At 36.4% G+C, this 16,974-nt stretch overlaps 2 protein-coding genes across 3 annotated transcripts; both read right to left on the bottom strand.

Annotated features, from left to right (window-relative positions):
• Positions 1-931: 931 nt before the first annotated feature.
• On the bottom strand, positions 932-6,183 carry LOC132163586 (potassium transporter 1). 2 transcript variants are annotated; one of them, XM_059573928.1, is made up of 10 exons: positions 6,089-6,183; positions 5,170-5,413; positions 4,342-4,587; positions 3,481-3,531; positions 3,131-3,391; positions 2,986-3,038; positions 2,781-2,895; positions 2,448-2,702; positions 2,198-2,349; positions 932-1,942 (listed from the first exon to the last, which is right to left on the bottom strand). In XM_059573928.1, exons 1-10 carry the CDS (start codon positions 6,131-6,133, stop codon positions 1,340-1,342), a joined length of 2,025 nt encoding a protein of 674 aa, XP_059429911.1. In that variant the 5' UTR covers positions 6,134-6,183; the 3' UTR covers positions 932-1,339. The 2 variants fall into 2 exon arrangements, with proteins under 2 accessions (XP_059429911.1, XP_059429910.1); XM_059573927.1 differs by having other exon boundaries at positions 932-2,349.
• A 4,912-nt stretch (positions 6,184-11,095) lies between these two features.
• On the bottom strand, positions 11,096-13,932 carry LOC132162742 (ran-binding protein 1 homolog a-like). The gene is made up of 4 exons (XM_059572970.1): positions 13,657-13,932; positions 13,403-13,554; positions 13,166-13,291; positions 11,096-11,782 (listed from the first exon to the last, which is right to left on the bottom strand). Exons 1-4 carry the CDS (start codon positions 13,809-13,811, stop codon positions 11,553-11,555), a joined length of 663 nt encoding a protein of 220 aa, XP_059428953.1. The 5' UTR covers positions 13,812-13,932; the 3' UTR covers positions 11,096-11,552.
• Between the last annotated feature and the right edge of the window lie 3,042 nt (positions 13,933-16,974).

The raw sequence follows: 16,974 nt of genomic DNA, 5'->3' as shown, positions 1-16,974 counted from the left end.
ATATATCTAGGAAAATGATCCTCTTCATTTCACTTGAAATGAAGATGATCCATTTAGTGCGTTTAGGAGGACCTTCTAAATGCACTAAATGGATCATTGAAATGGAGAGGATCCGTTTCCAATATATCTATAGTTTGGAAATGTTTTAAATGGAAGGTGTTTAAAGAACCTTCGAATAAATTTATAAGGTCCAACTCACACAAGCATTTGCTTTCAAGCAATACTTGAATGTATGCAATTATATGTATGTTCTAGTATAGTGTGAAGCAATAGACACACAAGCGCATGTGCGTGATAGTGGGCTGTAGGGTGCTAGTGGTGCCTTGATGGTGCACTTGGCACGAACCATCGAAGCTTGGAGCAACAAATCACAGCCATTAATTTTTGGACGGTTATGATTATACGACTTGGCGATTTAAGATGCTTCAATGGTAGATCCAATAGTTGAATTTACTTGACCGTTGGTAAAGTCAACTATGAGATTAAATTGAGTTTGATCTAAATAATTGTTTCTAACAATTAAGATTTAATAGTTATAATTAAATAACATTAATTATAATCTTAACCTAACTGTCAAGATTAAGTGGCTATTAATATTTGATGGTCAAATTTTAATGATTGTTAGATTAGCAGTTATTTACTGTTAAATGCGAAATTATATGTCTGTTAGTGAACAAACATTTAAACTACTAATTTGACACTATATATATATATATATCTTTTCTTCTACCTCTCGCAAAACCTTTTGTAGTTTTGAAAGAGTCTCTCTCTTACCAGAATAGAAACTTTGAGGGTATTTTGATTTGGTTTCGTTTTGTGCAAAACGCAATCAAACTACATAAGATTTTTAGGCTCCATTACATTCTTGGAAAAAGTATTTGATATAACCCGGTGCATACCAATTCGCAAATAATTTCTTAAAGAAAGGCACTCGGTAACACACCTTAGAAACATTTCATTTTCTGTTCTCTATTTCTGTTCTTAACAATAATTAGCTTATAACAATGATACAACAAAGATGGAATCCTTATATATCCTCATGTTATGCAGTTACAACTCATGAAGCCCGGTTGCATTATATATTCTTTAAAACTATCATTATGGGAGTGCTTCACTTCTATTTCTCTCTCTTATAAGAATCAAGGATTCAAGATAAAATGTATATGTACAAATTTCAGTGAAGTGCTAGTTGGGCTCTACAGTGTTCATTTGTCAAAAGGATAACCTAAAGACCAGTGACAAATAATCTAACTGAAAGAGAGAAGTAAGTAGTAACACCTGTGGGGAGGATCTTCATTCTTCTGACCAGCAGGGAACCCCTTTCTTGAGCCCTTAGATGTTAGACATAGTAAATCATACCAACTTCCAGGGAAGATGTAGGAGGCACGTTCAAAAGAGAATTAGGATCTCTGCAGTTCTTGCTCAGAAAAGCATATACTACATTAATAGCAAATTTCTTGAAAATGGAAGATGATTTCTTTGCCTTTGCATAGGAATGCCCAAAAACGTAAGTGACACCGGATTCTTTAGCTGTTAGAATTTGAAGAGACTCAGCCTTAAGAAGAAAACTTTCGACGTGCCCGATATCAGATTTCGTCACTTGAATATCACGCGAAGACCTCACTCTGTCCTCTTCATGATTTGGATTTGTGATGGTGCGCGCTAGAGAATCAAAGACTTCAACATGTGAGTTCCCAAACTCTTCACATAAATCAGTTGTTGCTTTTGATGCACTTTCTTCCTCTGTTTCTACAAATTGTACTAGTCCAGACACCAGTCTGTGCTCTAAATTATAATTTTCTTGTTGCAGATCCTTGTAACCATATCTCAAGATGCACCTGAACATGCCGCACTCCGTTGGGCCTACCCTGCTAATGAGAAGTCGTTCCTCTTCACAAACATAGGGAACTTGGACAGACTTTATACAAACAAAAACAAGCACCTGATGAAATGCAGGTAAATTAGTCACAAAGTGTCCAAAAACAGCTGGGACCCCAGTTGCCAGATTAGTGTATACAAGTCCAATTCCAGGGACCCGGACCATGCCTAGGCTTGGCCCTAAAGAAACTATTCTATTCATTGAAACCTTGTTCTCCATATCAAACTGGTGTTTCTTCATTGTTCCATAGTTCCATACATACATTATAGCCATAAAGACAGAAGACATTGCAAGTGCAATCCATGCCCCCTCTGGTACCTTGAAAATGCATGCAGAGATGTAGAGCAGTTCCATTGACCCAAAAAACAAAAGAAATGCAATGGCACTAATTATCTTCTGCTTCCATACTATTATCATCACCAGTGCCATCAAGCAAGTTGTCACAAACATTACAGTGGTGACTGCTAGCCCTGTATATTCAGCAAAACAACCAAGTTCATTCATGGACACAAAAGGCCTAAAGATGCATTAGAAATTGGCAGATTTACTCAATTGTTTATGTTGATACCATATGCATGACCCATCATGTTTGTGTCCCTCAGCCCGATTGTCACAGCTAAGGAAAGGCACATTAACAACCAATTGACCTCAGGAATGTATATTTGCCCACATATTTTACTGGATGTATGGACGATTCTAACATGCGGAAAGCAATTCAATGCACAGCACTGGCTTATAATGGAGAAGGTAGCTGATATTACAGCCTGACTTCCTACCACGGCTGCAGAAGTAGCCACTATGAAGACTGGCCAAAATACAGCTTCTGCACAGAAGATAATGGCATTAACATGAGACGGGGAAAGAATGATATATCCCAATTGGCACTTTAATATGTTCTTGCCTGGTATGGATTTGTAGAAGCTTCTTTGAATATCTTCGTGGTGCTTAGAGAGGAATGCGGCCTCACCCATATATGTAAGAAGCAAAGAGGGATATACCAGAAATGTGAAGGCTATCTGGGATTTGAAGACCATGTATTATGACAATAAGTTTGATAATTATCCAAGGCATTAATGTCCCATGCATGCACAAGAGTTTGGCTTTACCTTAATTGAGAGTGGAGAGAAATGGCCCAAATTAGCAAACATCGCCTCCACACCTGAGACAATTCCCAAGCAAAACCAGTTCCAGTAGCTCTTTCTAGCAACAAATAAATGACAAAAATCCATATTGGATCTGTGAAAGAGTTACCTGTGATTGCAAGAACCACTCCTCCTAATGACACCCATCCTTCGATGCTCGTACTTCTTAGGAACTTGAACATATAAATCGGAGAAAGTGCACGATATATATGAGAATTCCACCGAAATATGTTGTATGCCCCAATGCCAGTAAGACACAGAAGCCATGCTGTGGCAATTGGAGCAAACATGAAAGCAACTCTGTGTGTTCCATGGTGCTGAAGGGAGAAAAGCCCCACCAGAATGATGCATGAGATAATAACAACATAATCTGAAAGAAAAGAGAATCAAATGAAATTAATATGTTGTTAGGGTTTTTAGAGAGAACAGGAAGATAGCAATGTATTTAACTGGACTTACTCTCATGGAGTCCTGTGATCTTCAGTTTAACGCCCGAAACTGCTGAAAGAACTGAAAGGGGACACACATGCAAATCTCGGTAAGAGCATTTGTGGAGAGTAAAGTTGAAATTAAATTGAAGGGCCAGCAGATACTAATATATAAATGTGCACTTTGAACATGTAGGATCCAGACCGAAGGGAAAATGCAGGATCCTTCCTCCCCACCTCTACCCCAACCAAAAGAGTATTACCCATTAGGTATTCATTCATGTTTTACACCACTTTGCCTTTACATTGCCCAATCATCTTCAAACAAGGTTCTTTTTAGTAGGCTTATGAATGATCAAATCTTCACTTTCCCAAATTCATTTTGAACATTTATGCTTTGCAGTTTAAAATCAGTGATAAAACCACTCATGACCGACCCTTATTTTTATGCTTGTAATAAGTGCATAAACTACAAATATCACACATAAATGCAAAGCTCAGTTCTATGACAGCTACATGACATGTTTTAGAAATAAGTATGTGGATAAGAGCTAGATTCCTAAATGTTATACATGTACATATATGTATATTTTCATTTAAAACAAAAGAAAATAATCCTATAAATTTCAATGTTGATACATAATGAAGATATCATGTAATTTATATATAAAGCAACAATAGACTTGTGAAATGAAATGCTAAGAACTATAGCACTGAAATCTGCACCAGATCTATGATACACAATTAAGAAAAATCTGATGCTAGGCATACTTGAATTCATATCTTGTGGACTTGATATCAATAAGGCTGGGTACTAAGAGAAATTCAAATGATGGAGCACATAACAGTCATGATGTAAGCAGCGCTAGAGGCTGACACTAAATCCAGCTACCTGATATTGCAGGGGTAAGTACCCCATCAGCAATAGCCATACCGGTTCCAAGCAGTACAAAAATCAAAAGCCCTTTGTGAAATCTTTGGTGCTTATTGAAGAATGACTTCAGAGAAGAACTCTGCCATGTGTCTGCAGATCCTTCTCTTACATACGCAGACAACTTCTCATCTGCGGCTTGTTGATTGGGCAGAATGCTCAGCCCTGCATGGCGGCAGAGAAGGGAGTACAATGCAAAGGTGCCACCTACATCATAAGTGAAATGTTGGCATTGATAGACTTTCGATTTTGACTAAATCTGCAGTCATTAAGTTTCAAACAATAGTACTTCACATAACTGATTAGAGGTTTACTTTCTGAAGTTTACGTCTACCATACGAAAGGAAATTCTCAGCCACAAGGTCTAAATAAAGCATCAGCAGCACACAGTGCTTCTGTTCAGTGATGAGGAGGCTATTTTATAGTCAGGAGTGTTCAGCTTACTGGCATATGCCATTTGAACAACATCGTATGACCATGCCCAAATTTGTAAGAAGAGAAAACAATAAAAAGAAAAACTAGAGGATTTTAGTAAATCACTTGTTTTTGGTTGTTTGAGACACAACATGTGGGTTCTCCATACATATATGCAGACTTACACCAGATTTGGAGCCAGAAATGACCCCTGCCTAATGCCTACATAATGGTGTCATAACATTTTTCATATCCTTCTCAACTATTGTGGGCATGGGAGGGAAAGTTGAGGGACAAGGAGTCAGTTTGAGTCATGAGTTCAATCATGTTGGCAAACTAAGTAATTAGTTATTGAAAGGAATGACAAAGTTATACCTTCACCATTGTCATCAGCCAACATCACTATGAATACGTATTTAACGAGAGCAATGAGAGTAATTGTCCAGAAGATAAAGGAAAGCACCCCATAAATCTCTTCATCATTCTCATGGAGGCTCAACTTCCCAGAGAAGGTGGTCTTGTAAACATAGAGGGGGGAGATACTGAGGTCGCCATATACCACTCCTAGACTTTGATAAGCCAATGTGAGCACTGTTGTACAGGACACCCTTTTCAAGTTCTGGTTCAAGACACTAAATTTATTAACATATATGTGATGAACTTAGTTGGAAAAAAGAAAAGGAACAGGCATCAGTGGTTGCTTCAAAAAATTTCATGGTGGATCACCATTGTCAGAGATTCACGACCCAACTTTGGCTCAGGACTCGAGCCTGACTCAGATTATATCATTTTTCTTTCTTTCTATTTTCTCTTGTTCAATTTCTTTATAATGGTTGCACTCTTTGAGTACGGTTCGAACATGGTTCAGGCAGCAAGCTGACAGTAAAGGCTCTAAAGCCATTACACACATCCCTTTCCATTGGGATTGAAACTTGAAATGCCTCCAGGGAGGCAGGGTATGAAGCATATATGAAAAAGACATGCACTTATACAAACAATTATGTCCTAAATAATTAAGGAGAATACACTCCTTCTCCTTCCACATGCATCATACATTCATACTATATCTCACCAATTAATCTCTTGTTATAACTCCATTTAATACAGAACCCAATTAACATTCTGAATACAACAATCCCCACTAACCCATGTCATTCTTTTTCAAAGGCACATTATTTATAAACACCATTTTAAAGAACCCCATTAATTCTAATAGACCCAGAAACTCGTTAGGAGACAAATGACGAGAAAAGACTGAAACTAACATGGAAATATTATAACTGATTATTCTTACCTCTTGAGATATTCCCTGTTCTACAAACTCTTCAGAGGGGTTCATGGCTTTGAGAGAGAGGGAGACGGAGAGGAGACTGGGAAGTGGGAAACAAGAAGGCTGGGAATTAGAATATAAAGAGAGAGAGAGAGAGAGAGAGAATGTAGGAAGTGAGCGGCAGTAAGTAGTCAAGAAGCAAGTGGTGTGTGTGTCCAAAGAAGTTGCAAAACGCTTTCAATGCTCTTCACCTCTCTTGGAAATTGCACTGCTTATTCAAAGCCATGGAAAATTAGTTCTATTTATTTATTTTTTTTTTTTCTGAACAGAAAATTAGTTAGGAATTTATTAGGCCAAAATCTTGGATTAATTATTACATTGGAGAAAGAAATGCTATATACTATTTTTTTTCATCCCACCATTATCTTATTGGGTTGATATAGCAGTGTCTATTAGCTCTTAATTTTTTTTTTAATAATGGTTGATCTGGTTAAATCACCAGTTATCCCATAAGCTTAAGCTTTTGGGATAACGGGTAGTTTAACATGGTATTAGAACAAGATTCGACCTAATGACCTTTGACTTTGATACTATGTTAAATTACTAATTATTCCAAGAGCTTAAACTTTTAGAAAAAGTGGTGATTTAATAGATCCAAGAACTAATAGACACCGTCAATTTAGACTAATGTGATAGGAGTGGAATTGAGGTGTAGTATATATATCATTTCTTCGAGAGATGCTACATACCAAATAAATATGAGGCATGTTATACAACTATCTTTCAACCATATATATATTTTTATAAATTCAATAGATCAATCATTAGATTCGTAGACTCATGTGGACTCCACACAAATTCAATGGTAGATTCATTCATTCACTATGGAGATCGTTGAGAAAGAATAAATTCATATTTTCTTTTTTTTATAATTCTTATTTTTAGAGCAGATTTTTTTTTTTTATTATTATTATTACTATTATTATTATTGTCTTTACTAAGTTAAGCATCAAAGTGTTTCTCTACCCAACGAGCCTCTAGTAATTTAATTTATATCCTTTTTTGCATGTTTCTATTGACTAAATAGTTTTTTTGTCTTTCCTAACTTAAGCATCAAATATTTCTCTCCCCAACAAGCCTCTAGTAATTTAATTTACATTCCTTTTTGCATGCTTCTATTGACTAAATAGTCAATATGACTGAGGATCAACAGCATCATTACATGTTTTTCATCTAAAATTTTTTGGGCAGTTTTCTTTTCAGTTCAAGTTTTGTTTTCCATTCAATTTAGGAACCCTAATTAAATCTCACTGACCAAACAGTATTCAACAAATTAGGTCAGGCTTCTTCTGCACTAGGCCTCCTAATCTCCTCCTCATTTGTACCAACTGAAGTCTGGCTTGTCACATAAATGCTGTGTACAAGTAAAACCTGTAGGTAGAGTTGAAAATCTAGAGGTGACAGAAGGACCACCACGTATGTCCTTCCCCCCTGAACCAATATCCAAATTGTACTAATTGTCTCGGTAGGGCATTTGGTCCCCAATTGTTGAGGATGTTTTTTTTTTTGAGCTAAATATCTTTGTGTTCATTGAAATTATTTTTGTGGTTGGAATTAGCATTATTTATGGGTGAACTTGTGCTAAATTTTCACTTCATGTCTTTTACAATGTTGATGAATTAAATGAGTTTGGACATTTTTCAATTCTACAACTAATAATGTAGGCTAATCAGTGTATTACATGCATTTCATATGCTAAGTTAGTTCACAACGCACGAAATTGGACAATTAAGGCTGCTAAGATAAAGTTGGTGTGGACCGTTGATGCGACGTTCTCAAAATGTCAATCATATATTAAGTCGGTAGATTATAAGGTGCTCTTGAGTGTTAAGTTTTTTGCATTGGTTTAATATTATGTGAGACAAAACTTTAATGAACTTTAATTGTAATTTGACTAATTCTTCTGAGCCGATACGATGATAAAGACCTAACAATACTTTTCTTGGGTGATACTTTTTTGAAAGCAACATTCTAACACAACTTTTTTGGTTGATGTGCATTATTTGCCAATAGTATGAGATGCTAAGATTTGATTTGATTTTACCCACCAAATCAGAAGGAAATGTAGTAAGGAAAGAAAAAAAGATACGATGGGAACTTATCTTAAGATAAAATGTCAACTTGAGACTAGTCTCTCACTCTCTCACTCTCTCCCCTCCAAATGTTCTCTTTTCTATCTTGGATGGACAAAAATCTCTTTCAAATTATGTTAGAAGAATCTGTTTTAGCTTAGTTTATATTATTGTCATGTGTTTATTGATCATGTGAAAAGCATATGTTGATTTTCATGTGTTAATTACATGTTTTTCATATGCTAAGAAACATATGATAATAAATTTTCTCCGACCCTATTTAGAGGAAATTTTTATCCAGGTTCATTAAACTTGACACTTGGACTATCATATTGAACTGGTTCAGAGGATCCTCAGGCATGATGAAACGTCATGGTCAAAACGTTTGTCTTTGAATTTGGATTAGAAGATGAATGATTAGGATCTAAGATATCTTCCTTAACAACCAAATCTGACTTTGGTTGTTTCTCTATGTATCATTGGGTTCCAGCCGTACAAGTACTAGTTTATACAATTATTGGATTTCATTATGGGCAAATTGGTTGATGGTCTATCCATCTTAACAACTAAGTCGGTCGATAGAGTTTTTCTCTAAATTAGGTTAGAATGAAAATTTTTTAACGTGTAACTCATGCTGATGTTAATTTAACAGATTGGATTGGAAAAATTTCTTCAAACCCAATTGAGAGAAAAATTTTGTCTTATCATTGGAATTGTGAATACACTGCATTTTTCACATACTCTAAAATTATATGTTAATTTAATAGATTGAATCTAATGAATTTTCTCTGGCCGAAAGGACAAACTTTGTCCTATTTTGGGGTCCACGTGTCAATGTTTATAATTGAAGGCTGATAAAATTTGAAAAGAGAGAATGACAGTGTGAGAGAGTGTGAGAATGAGAGAAGGGATGGGGTATTATGTTAGGTGCCCTTTCTATGTCAAAGATTTATGGCTCTTCCATTTTGATTCAATGCTAGGACTTTTGTGAGTCCCCCTCCCATTTGAAAGGTCATGGCCTCACGGGGGGACTTACTGCCTTATCTAACAGTTGCTTTCATGGACAAAAAGAGTAAGGCAATTGCTCCAACTCTCTGTGCTTTAACGGGTTCCTCCATGGCCCATCATGCCAACCAATCATTCAGCCACGCACGGGTGCATATGTTGAAATGGCATGCCATAGCTGAGAAGATGACATTCCCTTCCATGATTGCTGAGGTAGCAGGACCACATGAGGGTAGGATAGATTTAATGGTGCACTGTGTTGTTACATTCAAATGCAACCAAAAACCGTAAAACGGATTCTCACCCGATAATTTTGGTTGATAATACTAGACTTTTATTATACCACTATCTTATTCGGTTAATGTGACAGTACTAAATAGTTATTGTTCCAAAAAAAAAAAAAAATTCAATGACTAATTTGACACTGATGTGTCAGTAAAATAAAATAATAAAAAATAAAAATGTAATTTCTATCATTATACCAAGATAAGTCAAGTTGAACCACCATGTAAAGCCATATAGATTTTTTTAAAAAAAATTTGTGAGGGGCCTTTGGTACATTTTGGGTCCTTTGATCAAATGTAGGTAGAGAGGTCCAAGTAAATGTTTATATATAAGGCCCAATACAATCTAGACCATGACAAATGCAATTCAAGATGGAGCTCCCTACACTACAAAAGTGAGTCTTAGTGTAAGGTACTCTGACTAATTTTATATTTGGTGACTTTATAAAAAAAGTTGTTTATTTTTTTTGACAGAAATTTTATTGAAATTGGATCGGAGGAATATTATAAAACTGTCATCTTGTAATAACTTGAAAAATGCATATGTTATTTTCGCTCAATATTTTAACAGAGACATGTCAACACATCTCATAATGTGACATTTGTCTCATACATAGCATCATATTATTTTAAAATAAGAATAAGAAATAAAATCAAAATAATTTTTTTTAAAAAAAAATGATGAGAGTGGCCGAACCACCCTTAGGGCGCCCGAGCCACCGCTAACCATTTGGGGTGGTTCAGCCACCCCTAGCTGGCAATAGTAATTCATCTCTTTTGGCAAAATGGGAGTTGCAGCTATTAAAAATAAAATAAAAAATCTTTGTTTTGTTTTAGTTCTTCAATTTTTTTTAAAGATTTTTTTAAAAAAATATTATTAAAATATATGAACACATGACAATTGCTGATTAATTTGACGTGTCTCTCCGCAAAAATAATGAACAGAAAATGAATAAAAATACCGTCTGCCTCTTTCAGATTATTATCATTACGACACTTAAGAAAACCAGAGTCTGTTTTGACAAAGAGACAAACCACAAATACTCACAAAGCGTTTAACTATTTTATTTAAAAGAACTCCCAAACAAGAGTAACGGTGGGTTGCCACCATTCTGAGCATTCCCTCTCGGCCCAATCATCAAACCGATGAAATTATAACCCAGAACTTCTTCTGAAGCTTTGACAGCCAATAATCCATGGGTGACTTGAAAACTTTGGCTTTTTTTATAATGAGTTGGAAGAAAAAAGGTTAAATTTGCACTCTTTTGTTATTTCATTATGAATCCGTCTCTAGGCACAAATGGTTAAATTTGCGCCAAATCCTTATAAAAATTACTCTTGCTCATAGTGGTAATCAATGAACTCAACTTGGGAAGTGCACGTTTTTTGTACAAGAGAAATGCAGGATCGTTTCAAAGGTGAAACAAAGATTTAAGGTTGCATTCTTTTAAAGATTATATTTTTTGGATTAGATCCAAAGTCGAGTCTCTTCAAATAATCGCTTTCTTATTGGGTCTTGGGATTTTTTTTTTATCTTTGCTTGTCCAATACCACCATTAAACTAGACTTTCCACACAATCAATCAAACTCTGCTCAAAATGGATTGTAGCTTGAGACACAAGCAGAAGAAATATATTTCCAGGAAATTGTTGACAATAAGACACAACCTTTCGTTCATATATGGAATAGATAACAATTCCAGACTCTGCACAAAACAAGAAATAATACCCCAACAAAAACTCTATTTTTATAATACTCTTTCTTCCAGACCCTCCTGAGCTTAACGACCCGCAGCTTAAACCATGTACTTAAATTGCTTAGAAAAAACCTTAAGACATGCCCAAACTGCAAAAACAACCCTCAAATACGCAAACGAGAACAAAGTTCGACCAAATATTGAAAAAAGACTCCCAAATGAAGGACGCAAGAACCTCACCACCATCCAACCCATAATTCACACCCAATGAATTTCAGCTGCATGAATATATCAAAGACATGGGTGGGAAAAGGTCAGCCAAACAACCTCATCTTATGGCCAGGTCTCTATGGCATCAGAAGACATCATCTTTAAGAGGAGGAAGCAGGCTCCTCATTTTTCTTCTCCAATTTTTCGGAATCACTCTCAATTTCCTCTTCGGATGCAACAGGGGCGTCATCACCAGCTTCATCCTCGGTTTTCTTTTCTTCAACAGTCAACTTATCAAGAAGCCCAGCAGCTGCAGATGTCTCTTGGTCTTCCTCTTTCGTTGATTGGGATTCAGCAACTTCTTGAAACTTCTCCATGAAGGTTTTGCAGTCTGATACAGAAACAAAATATTAGTAATCTACATAACAGAATAATTTCTTCAAAAAGGAGTGTTGAGTGATAACTAAGAAAATCAAAAGAATAAAAAGCGAAAACGCAAAACATTCATAACTAAGAAAATCAAAAGAATAAAAAGAGAAAAGGCAAAACATTCATTATACTCTAGTTTTGCTACAATACCAAAGGTCGACAGCAATCAGAAAGTAATTCTTTAAACCAACAGGAAATAGAACATGACAATGCTGCAGGACATTATCATAAAATACATTAAGTGAACTGCAGAATGTACTAGTTGACCAATGCAACACTTTATTGAGAATTTAAAGAAAAGGCAAGATGCACAAAATTTCAGTATTGATTGTCAACACATATTTAATAACACTTTCGTGAAGCCAGTAGGCACCTGACATCTAAAGAGAAATAAATTTCCTCTGTTTGTCAATATAGAATAAAAGTCACTATGCTCCCGCTTGTACTTTCAAATCCAAAAGATGACATTATTAGGCAACAACTAATAATAACAAAGTTTTTGCATACTTAAAGAAAGTTTGGGTTTAAATCTTCACTCTAAGTTTCCAATTGATTTTCCCCAAGTATAATGGCTAGGGCAATATGACACTCATTCCGAATCTAATGAGTTCATTCCAATAGGCTTCATTGTTAAATAGTCCTTCACATATTCGCATGCTTAATGAGTTCTCCAATATAGCGTATTGATTTTCAGGCATTACAACCTAGATCCAGATTCACTAACCACTACCAGAACTTTATGTCATGAAATTCTAACTTGGTCTTGTAATTAAATCAAGAACAATGCTCTCTTTGCCACTTCACTAGCATCAATAAATGGCACAAAAACCAACACCACATTTCAAACTCGACACAAATATCACCCAAGCATAGAGGCTTCTCTTCCAACTACACCCTGAAGTAATCTTAAAATACCAACGTAACTTTATTACTCTTATAAAAAAAAGTACTTCGGCCTCTAATCTATAGCAAATCGAGGGAAACCCAACTGTGTTTAAGACAAGTTACAACTGATGATAGTTGAGATCATATTTTCAATTCCATTTTTTTCTTCTGAGCAGGCATATTAGGGTCAAAATCTCTATCTTCATATTGATTTTCAATAAAATCCACATTCAGATCAAACACAATTGCAAATTCAAATGATGTTCAAAATAGTTTCCCAACTAGACGGAAGAGAATTATAAACCACATATATTCATTTGAGAACCGCATCAAATTCATCAAAATTTTAATCTTCCAGCAGTTGAAAAGATTAACACTTGCGTAGCATCTAAAGAAAATCCAGATTTACCAATCAAGAATTCGAATATACTGTAACTCAATTGAAGATATCAAGACTCACTCTCAATGGAAGCAAATCTGATGCAGAAAAGCTCGTCCTTCAATTCACCATCGGCGAAATCGGTCGCATGCCACACACACGACTTCTCGTTCCCGGCGTGTTCCTGCACCGACATCGTCGAAATAACTGCAAATATACACAAGTCCGTCCGTTACATCAGATTCAAGAAAACCCTAACCCTAACCACAACCAAAAAAAAAATTAAAAAAAAACAAAACAAAACATAAAGCAACGGACCGAGATGATTGGCGCAGATCTTGAGGGTCTTGGACTGCCTCATAACAAGGCGCACCTTGTTGGACTCCTTGTGCTTGAGGAACTTCACCGTACCAGCGCCCCTCTCTTTCCACTGCTTCCCATTTTTATCGAATCGGTATAGCTTTGCTTTCCTACAAATCCAAATCAAATAAAAACCCTAGATTCAAAAGATCCGCGAAAAAACCAAACCCTGGGGACAATACAATCAACATATGTATAAAAAGAAAGCGTACAGCTCGAGAATGGCTTCTTCGTTCTCCTCGCCAGTGGAAACGGCGACCTCCTCTAGCTTGACGATCGGAGCGACCTGAGCGCCGGTATCCTCGTCTTCGTTGGCGGCAGCCTCCTCATCCTCTCTGTGCTCGTGCTCTGGTTCGGTGCTCGCCATCTTCTTCTAGAAAGAGAGATCCGGAATTCGGCTGCCGAGAAGAGAAAGAGGGGTTTTATAGTGGAATGAGAGTGTGTGTGTAATAGAGGGCAGGGCTTCGTGAGAAAAAAGCGTGAACCTCACGCCTTTATAAGGGAGTGAGGGATAGGACGTCCATCGATTTGTAATTTTTGGACACTAAATATGAGAGAATTATTAAAAGGTATATTTTGGGGCGTAACCAGTATTTATATTTTAGGGGGTCAAAACTATATAAAAAAGAAAAAAAGGGGGCTATATTCTAATTTTTTAAAAAATTTCGAGAAACAAGCTGAAGCCCTAAGCCCCATGTAATTCCGCCCCCTCATCCTCTCTATTATGCTCTAGTTCGGTGCTCGCCATCTTCTTCTAGAAAGAGAGATCCGAAATTTGGCTGCTTAGAAAAGAAAGAAATAAGGGTGTAAACTCAGTCCCAGTTTTTTGATTATTGGCTAAAACTAAAAACTGAAGCCAGGATACTCAGTTTTTTATTTTTTAAAACCCGTACCGGAACCGGGTACCTACTTAACCGGCCGGTTCCGGTTGGTACCCGGTTATCCGGACCGGGTAACCGGTTTTTTAATTTTTAGCATTTTGGGCTTAATTTAACCATTTGGTGCCCCATTTTAAAAAAAAATCAAAAAAATCAAAATATTAATAAATATACTAAATTCGAAAATATAGAAATGATTTACAATTTTTGTGAACGCTAGAGTAAAAAAATAATAATAAATATACTAGATTGGGATATATATATATATATATATATATATATATATCCCCGATTATAACCGGGTATTTAAAAACCTCAAAACTGGTACCTAGAACCGGGCACCCAGGTTACCGGTGTTTCCCAACCGGTTTCTAAGTTTTCCGGTTTCTCGGTTCTCGTCCCGGTTTTTGACAAGAGAGTGGGGTGAGGGTTCAAACATTCATCAATTTGTAATTTGGACACTAAATATGAGAGAATTATTAAAATGTATATCTTGGAGGTGGAACTAGTATTTATAGTTTGAGGGTCAAAACTAAAAAAAAAAAATGGGGGCTATATTCTAATTTTTAAAATATTTTAGGGAAACAAGCTGAAACTCCCCAAGCCCCCATGCAATTCCGCCCCTCATCCTCTCTGTGCTCGTGCTCTGGTTCGGTGCTCACCATCTTCTTCTAGAAAGAGAGATCCGGAATTCGGCTGTTGAGAAGAGAAAGATGGGTTTTATAGTGAAATGAGAGAGTGTATGTGTGTAATAGAGGGCAGGGCTTCATGAGAAAAAAGTGTGTACCTCACACCTTTTATAAGGGAGTCCAAGAGAGTGGGGTGAGGGCTCGGACGTCCATCAATTTGTAATTTGGACACTAAATATGAGAGAATTATTAAAAGGTATATGAGAGAATTTTTTGGGAAAACAAGCTGAAGCTCCCCAAGCCCCCATGTAATTCTGCCCCTGCATGTTGTTCAAGACTTGCTCGGACAAATTGCTTTCTTACATTTATTTATCGCATCGTTAGCAATCTAAGCAACTAAAATTATTAAGGATCTCCATTCGAGAATAGGTGAATGTGTGATGCCTTTTACGTCGATCATTTGTACTACTTTCTAATGGATATGATATGATCTCATGACCACATAATCACTTATACCAATAAAAGGTTAACAGAAATAGTGTGAAGAGAGTCATTTGATAATGGTCTAAACCTTAGGAAGTGATTCAATAAATTTGAAATCGTAAAGAATGGTTTGAACAAAAAATGGAACCTTAAAGAGCCACTAAAACTTTTTTTCCTAGATAAAAATTGTGAAGTTTTAACAGAATTTTCGATTTAGAGTCTAGCCAAAGTAATAGCACGAAGTTGCTTACCATCCAAGCCGATTGCCTTCAAAGGATTTTGAGTGTAATTTAGATGGTATTCCTAATTCATTAGCATTACTTATTAATGTCGAAAGACTAATGTTAAAAACTATACTTTTATCTCACCATTATCTCGCTATGTTGATATGACAGTGTCAATTAGCCATTGTTTATTAAAAAAAAAAGAAATGTAAAAACTAAATGATACTTTCACATTAGCAGAATTAAATATTGATGAGATATGATTTTTAACATTATTCACGTTGAAAATGTATTTGTAAAGACTTGGGAGGATTTATGTGGTTAAAGTATCATGGTCACAACCATCCAGCATTACTTCGGAGGGATTAAAGGAATGCCTGTATAACATCTGAAAAGGGTGGAATAGAAACCAAATTCACTTCTTATTGCCAATGAAAAAGAAGATAGAGAGTTGCCCAATTCATGCAAGATATTGTTTAGTTCTTGAATGGAGCCACGGAGGATATGTTATACATGCCTGTCCATCTAAGCAACAGGGTTTTCCTCACTAGCATTTTTATAGGACCTCGGTATTTCATGCAGATTTTTAACGAAAGAATATTCCTATTAAACTGACAAATTTCAAAATGTATGTGATTTTTGTGAGAATCAACATATTGAAAGAACTTTTTCTTTGGTCGAAAAATTTTGGCCTTGAAATGGGAGGAACCTCTTTTAAATGAAACCACTTGGTACTTATGTCAAGATTCTGTTAAGATTTTTAATGGAGTGTTACGTCACCCTTATATATAGTGTGGTACTTGTAGTTTCAAAGCGCTACATGGCGTGGTACTTGGGTTTTTGGGTGCCACGTTATATTAAAACCAAAGAAAAAAAAGGAGACTTGGGGTGGCCGAACCACCTCCTAGGGGGTGACCGGCCACCCCGTTTGGCCTGAGGGTGGTTCGGTTACCCCCAAGGGCCGGTCTGGGGGTGGCTGGAGCCACCCCCATGGCCGGTATGAGGGTGGAGAAACCACCCTCATGGCCAAGGGGGTGGTTTGGCCACCCCCAAAAGGCCAAAGAAAAAAGAGGGATCGGGTGTTTTGGGGTTAGGGACCCACCCCAAGGGAACCTGAGTGGTTCGGCCACTTATACGGCCTTTTGGGGTGGTTTGGACCACCCAGACCATTTAAGGAGTTGGCTCTAACACCCGATTTTACTATTTTATTTTTTCAATATTTTACCTTTTATTTTTATTTTTATTTTAAAAAATAATAATTTTAATGCCCAAAACGATGTCGTTTTGGTGGGTGAGTGTTGTAGTTTTGAGGTCTA

This window comes from Corylus avellana, chromosome ca10 (genome assembly GCF_901000735.1).
Source record: "Corylus avellana chromosome ca10, CavTom2PMs-1.0".
In the NCBI taxonomy this organism is placed as follows: Eukaryota; Viridiplantae; Streptophyta; class Magnoliopsida; order Fagales; family Betulaceae; genus Corylus; species Corylus avellana.
The sequence above is the reverse complement of the archived record's forward strand: the minus strand, read 5'-3'. Positions and strand labels throughout refer to the sequence as shown.

Bases quoted from the DNA above. Each gene is read 5' to 3' on its own strand.
- LOC132163586 (XM_059573927.1), bottom strand. From the start codon at position 6,133: ATGAACCCCTCTGAAGAGTTTGTAGAACAGGGAATATCTCAAGAG. The intron at 2,703-2,780 runs GCAAGAACATAT...TCTTCTGTGCAG, and splicing joins CTTCTACAAATCCATACCAG to AAGCTGTATTTTGGCCAGTC. The intron at 2,350-2,447 runs GTATCAACATAA...CTGAATATACAG, and splicing joins CATGATGGGTCATGCATATG to GGCTAGCAGTCACCACTGTA.
- LOC132162742 (XM_059572970.1), bottom strand. From the start codon at position 13,811: ATGGCGAGCACCGAACCAGAGCACGAGCACAGAGAGGATGAGGAGGCT. The intron at 13,555-13,656 runs GTACGCTTTCTT...TTGGATTTGTAG, and splicing joins GAAGAAGCCATTCTCGAGCT to GAAAGCAAAGCTATACCGAT. The intron at 13,292-13,402 runs GTCCGTTGCTTT...GTATATTTGCAG, and splicing joins GATCTGCGCCAATCATCTCG to TTATTTCGACGATGTCGGTG.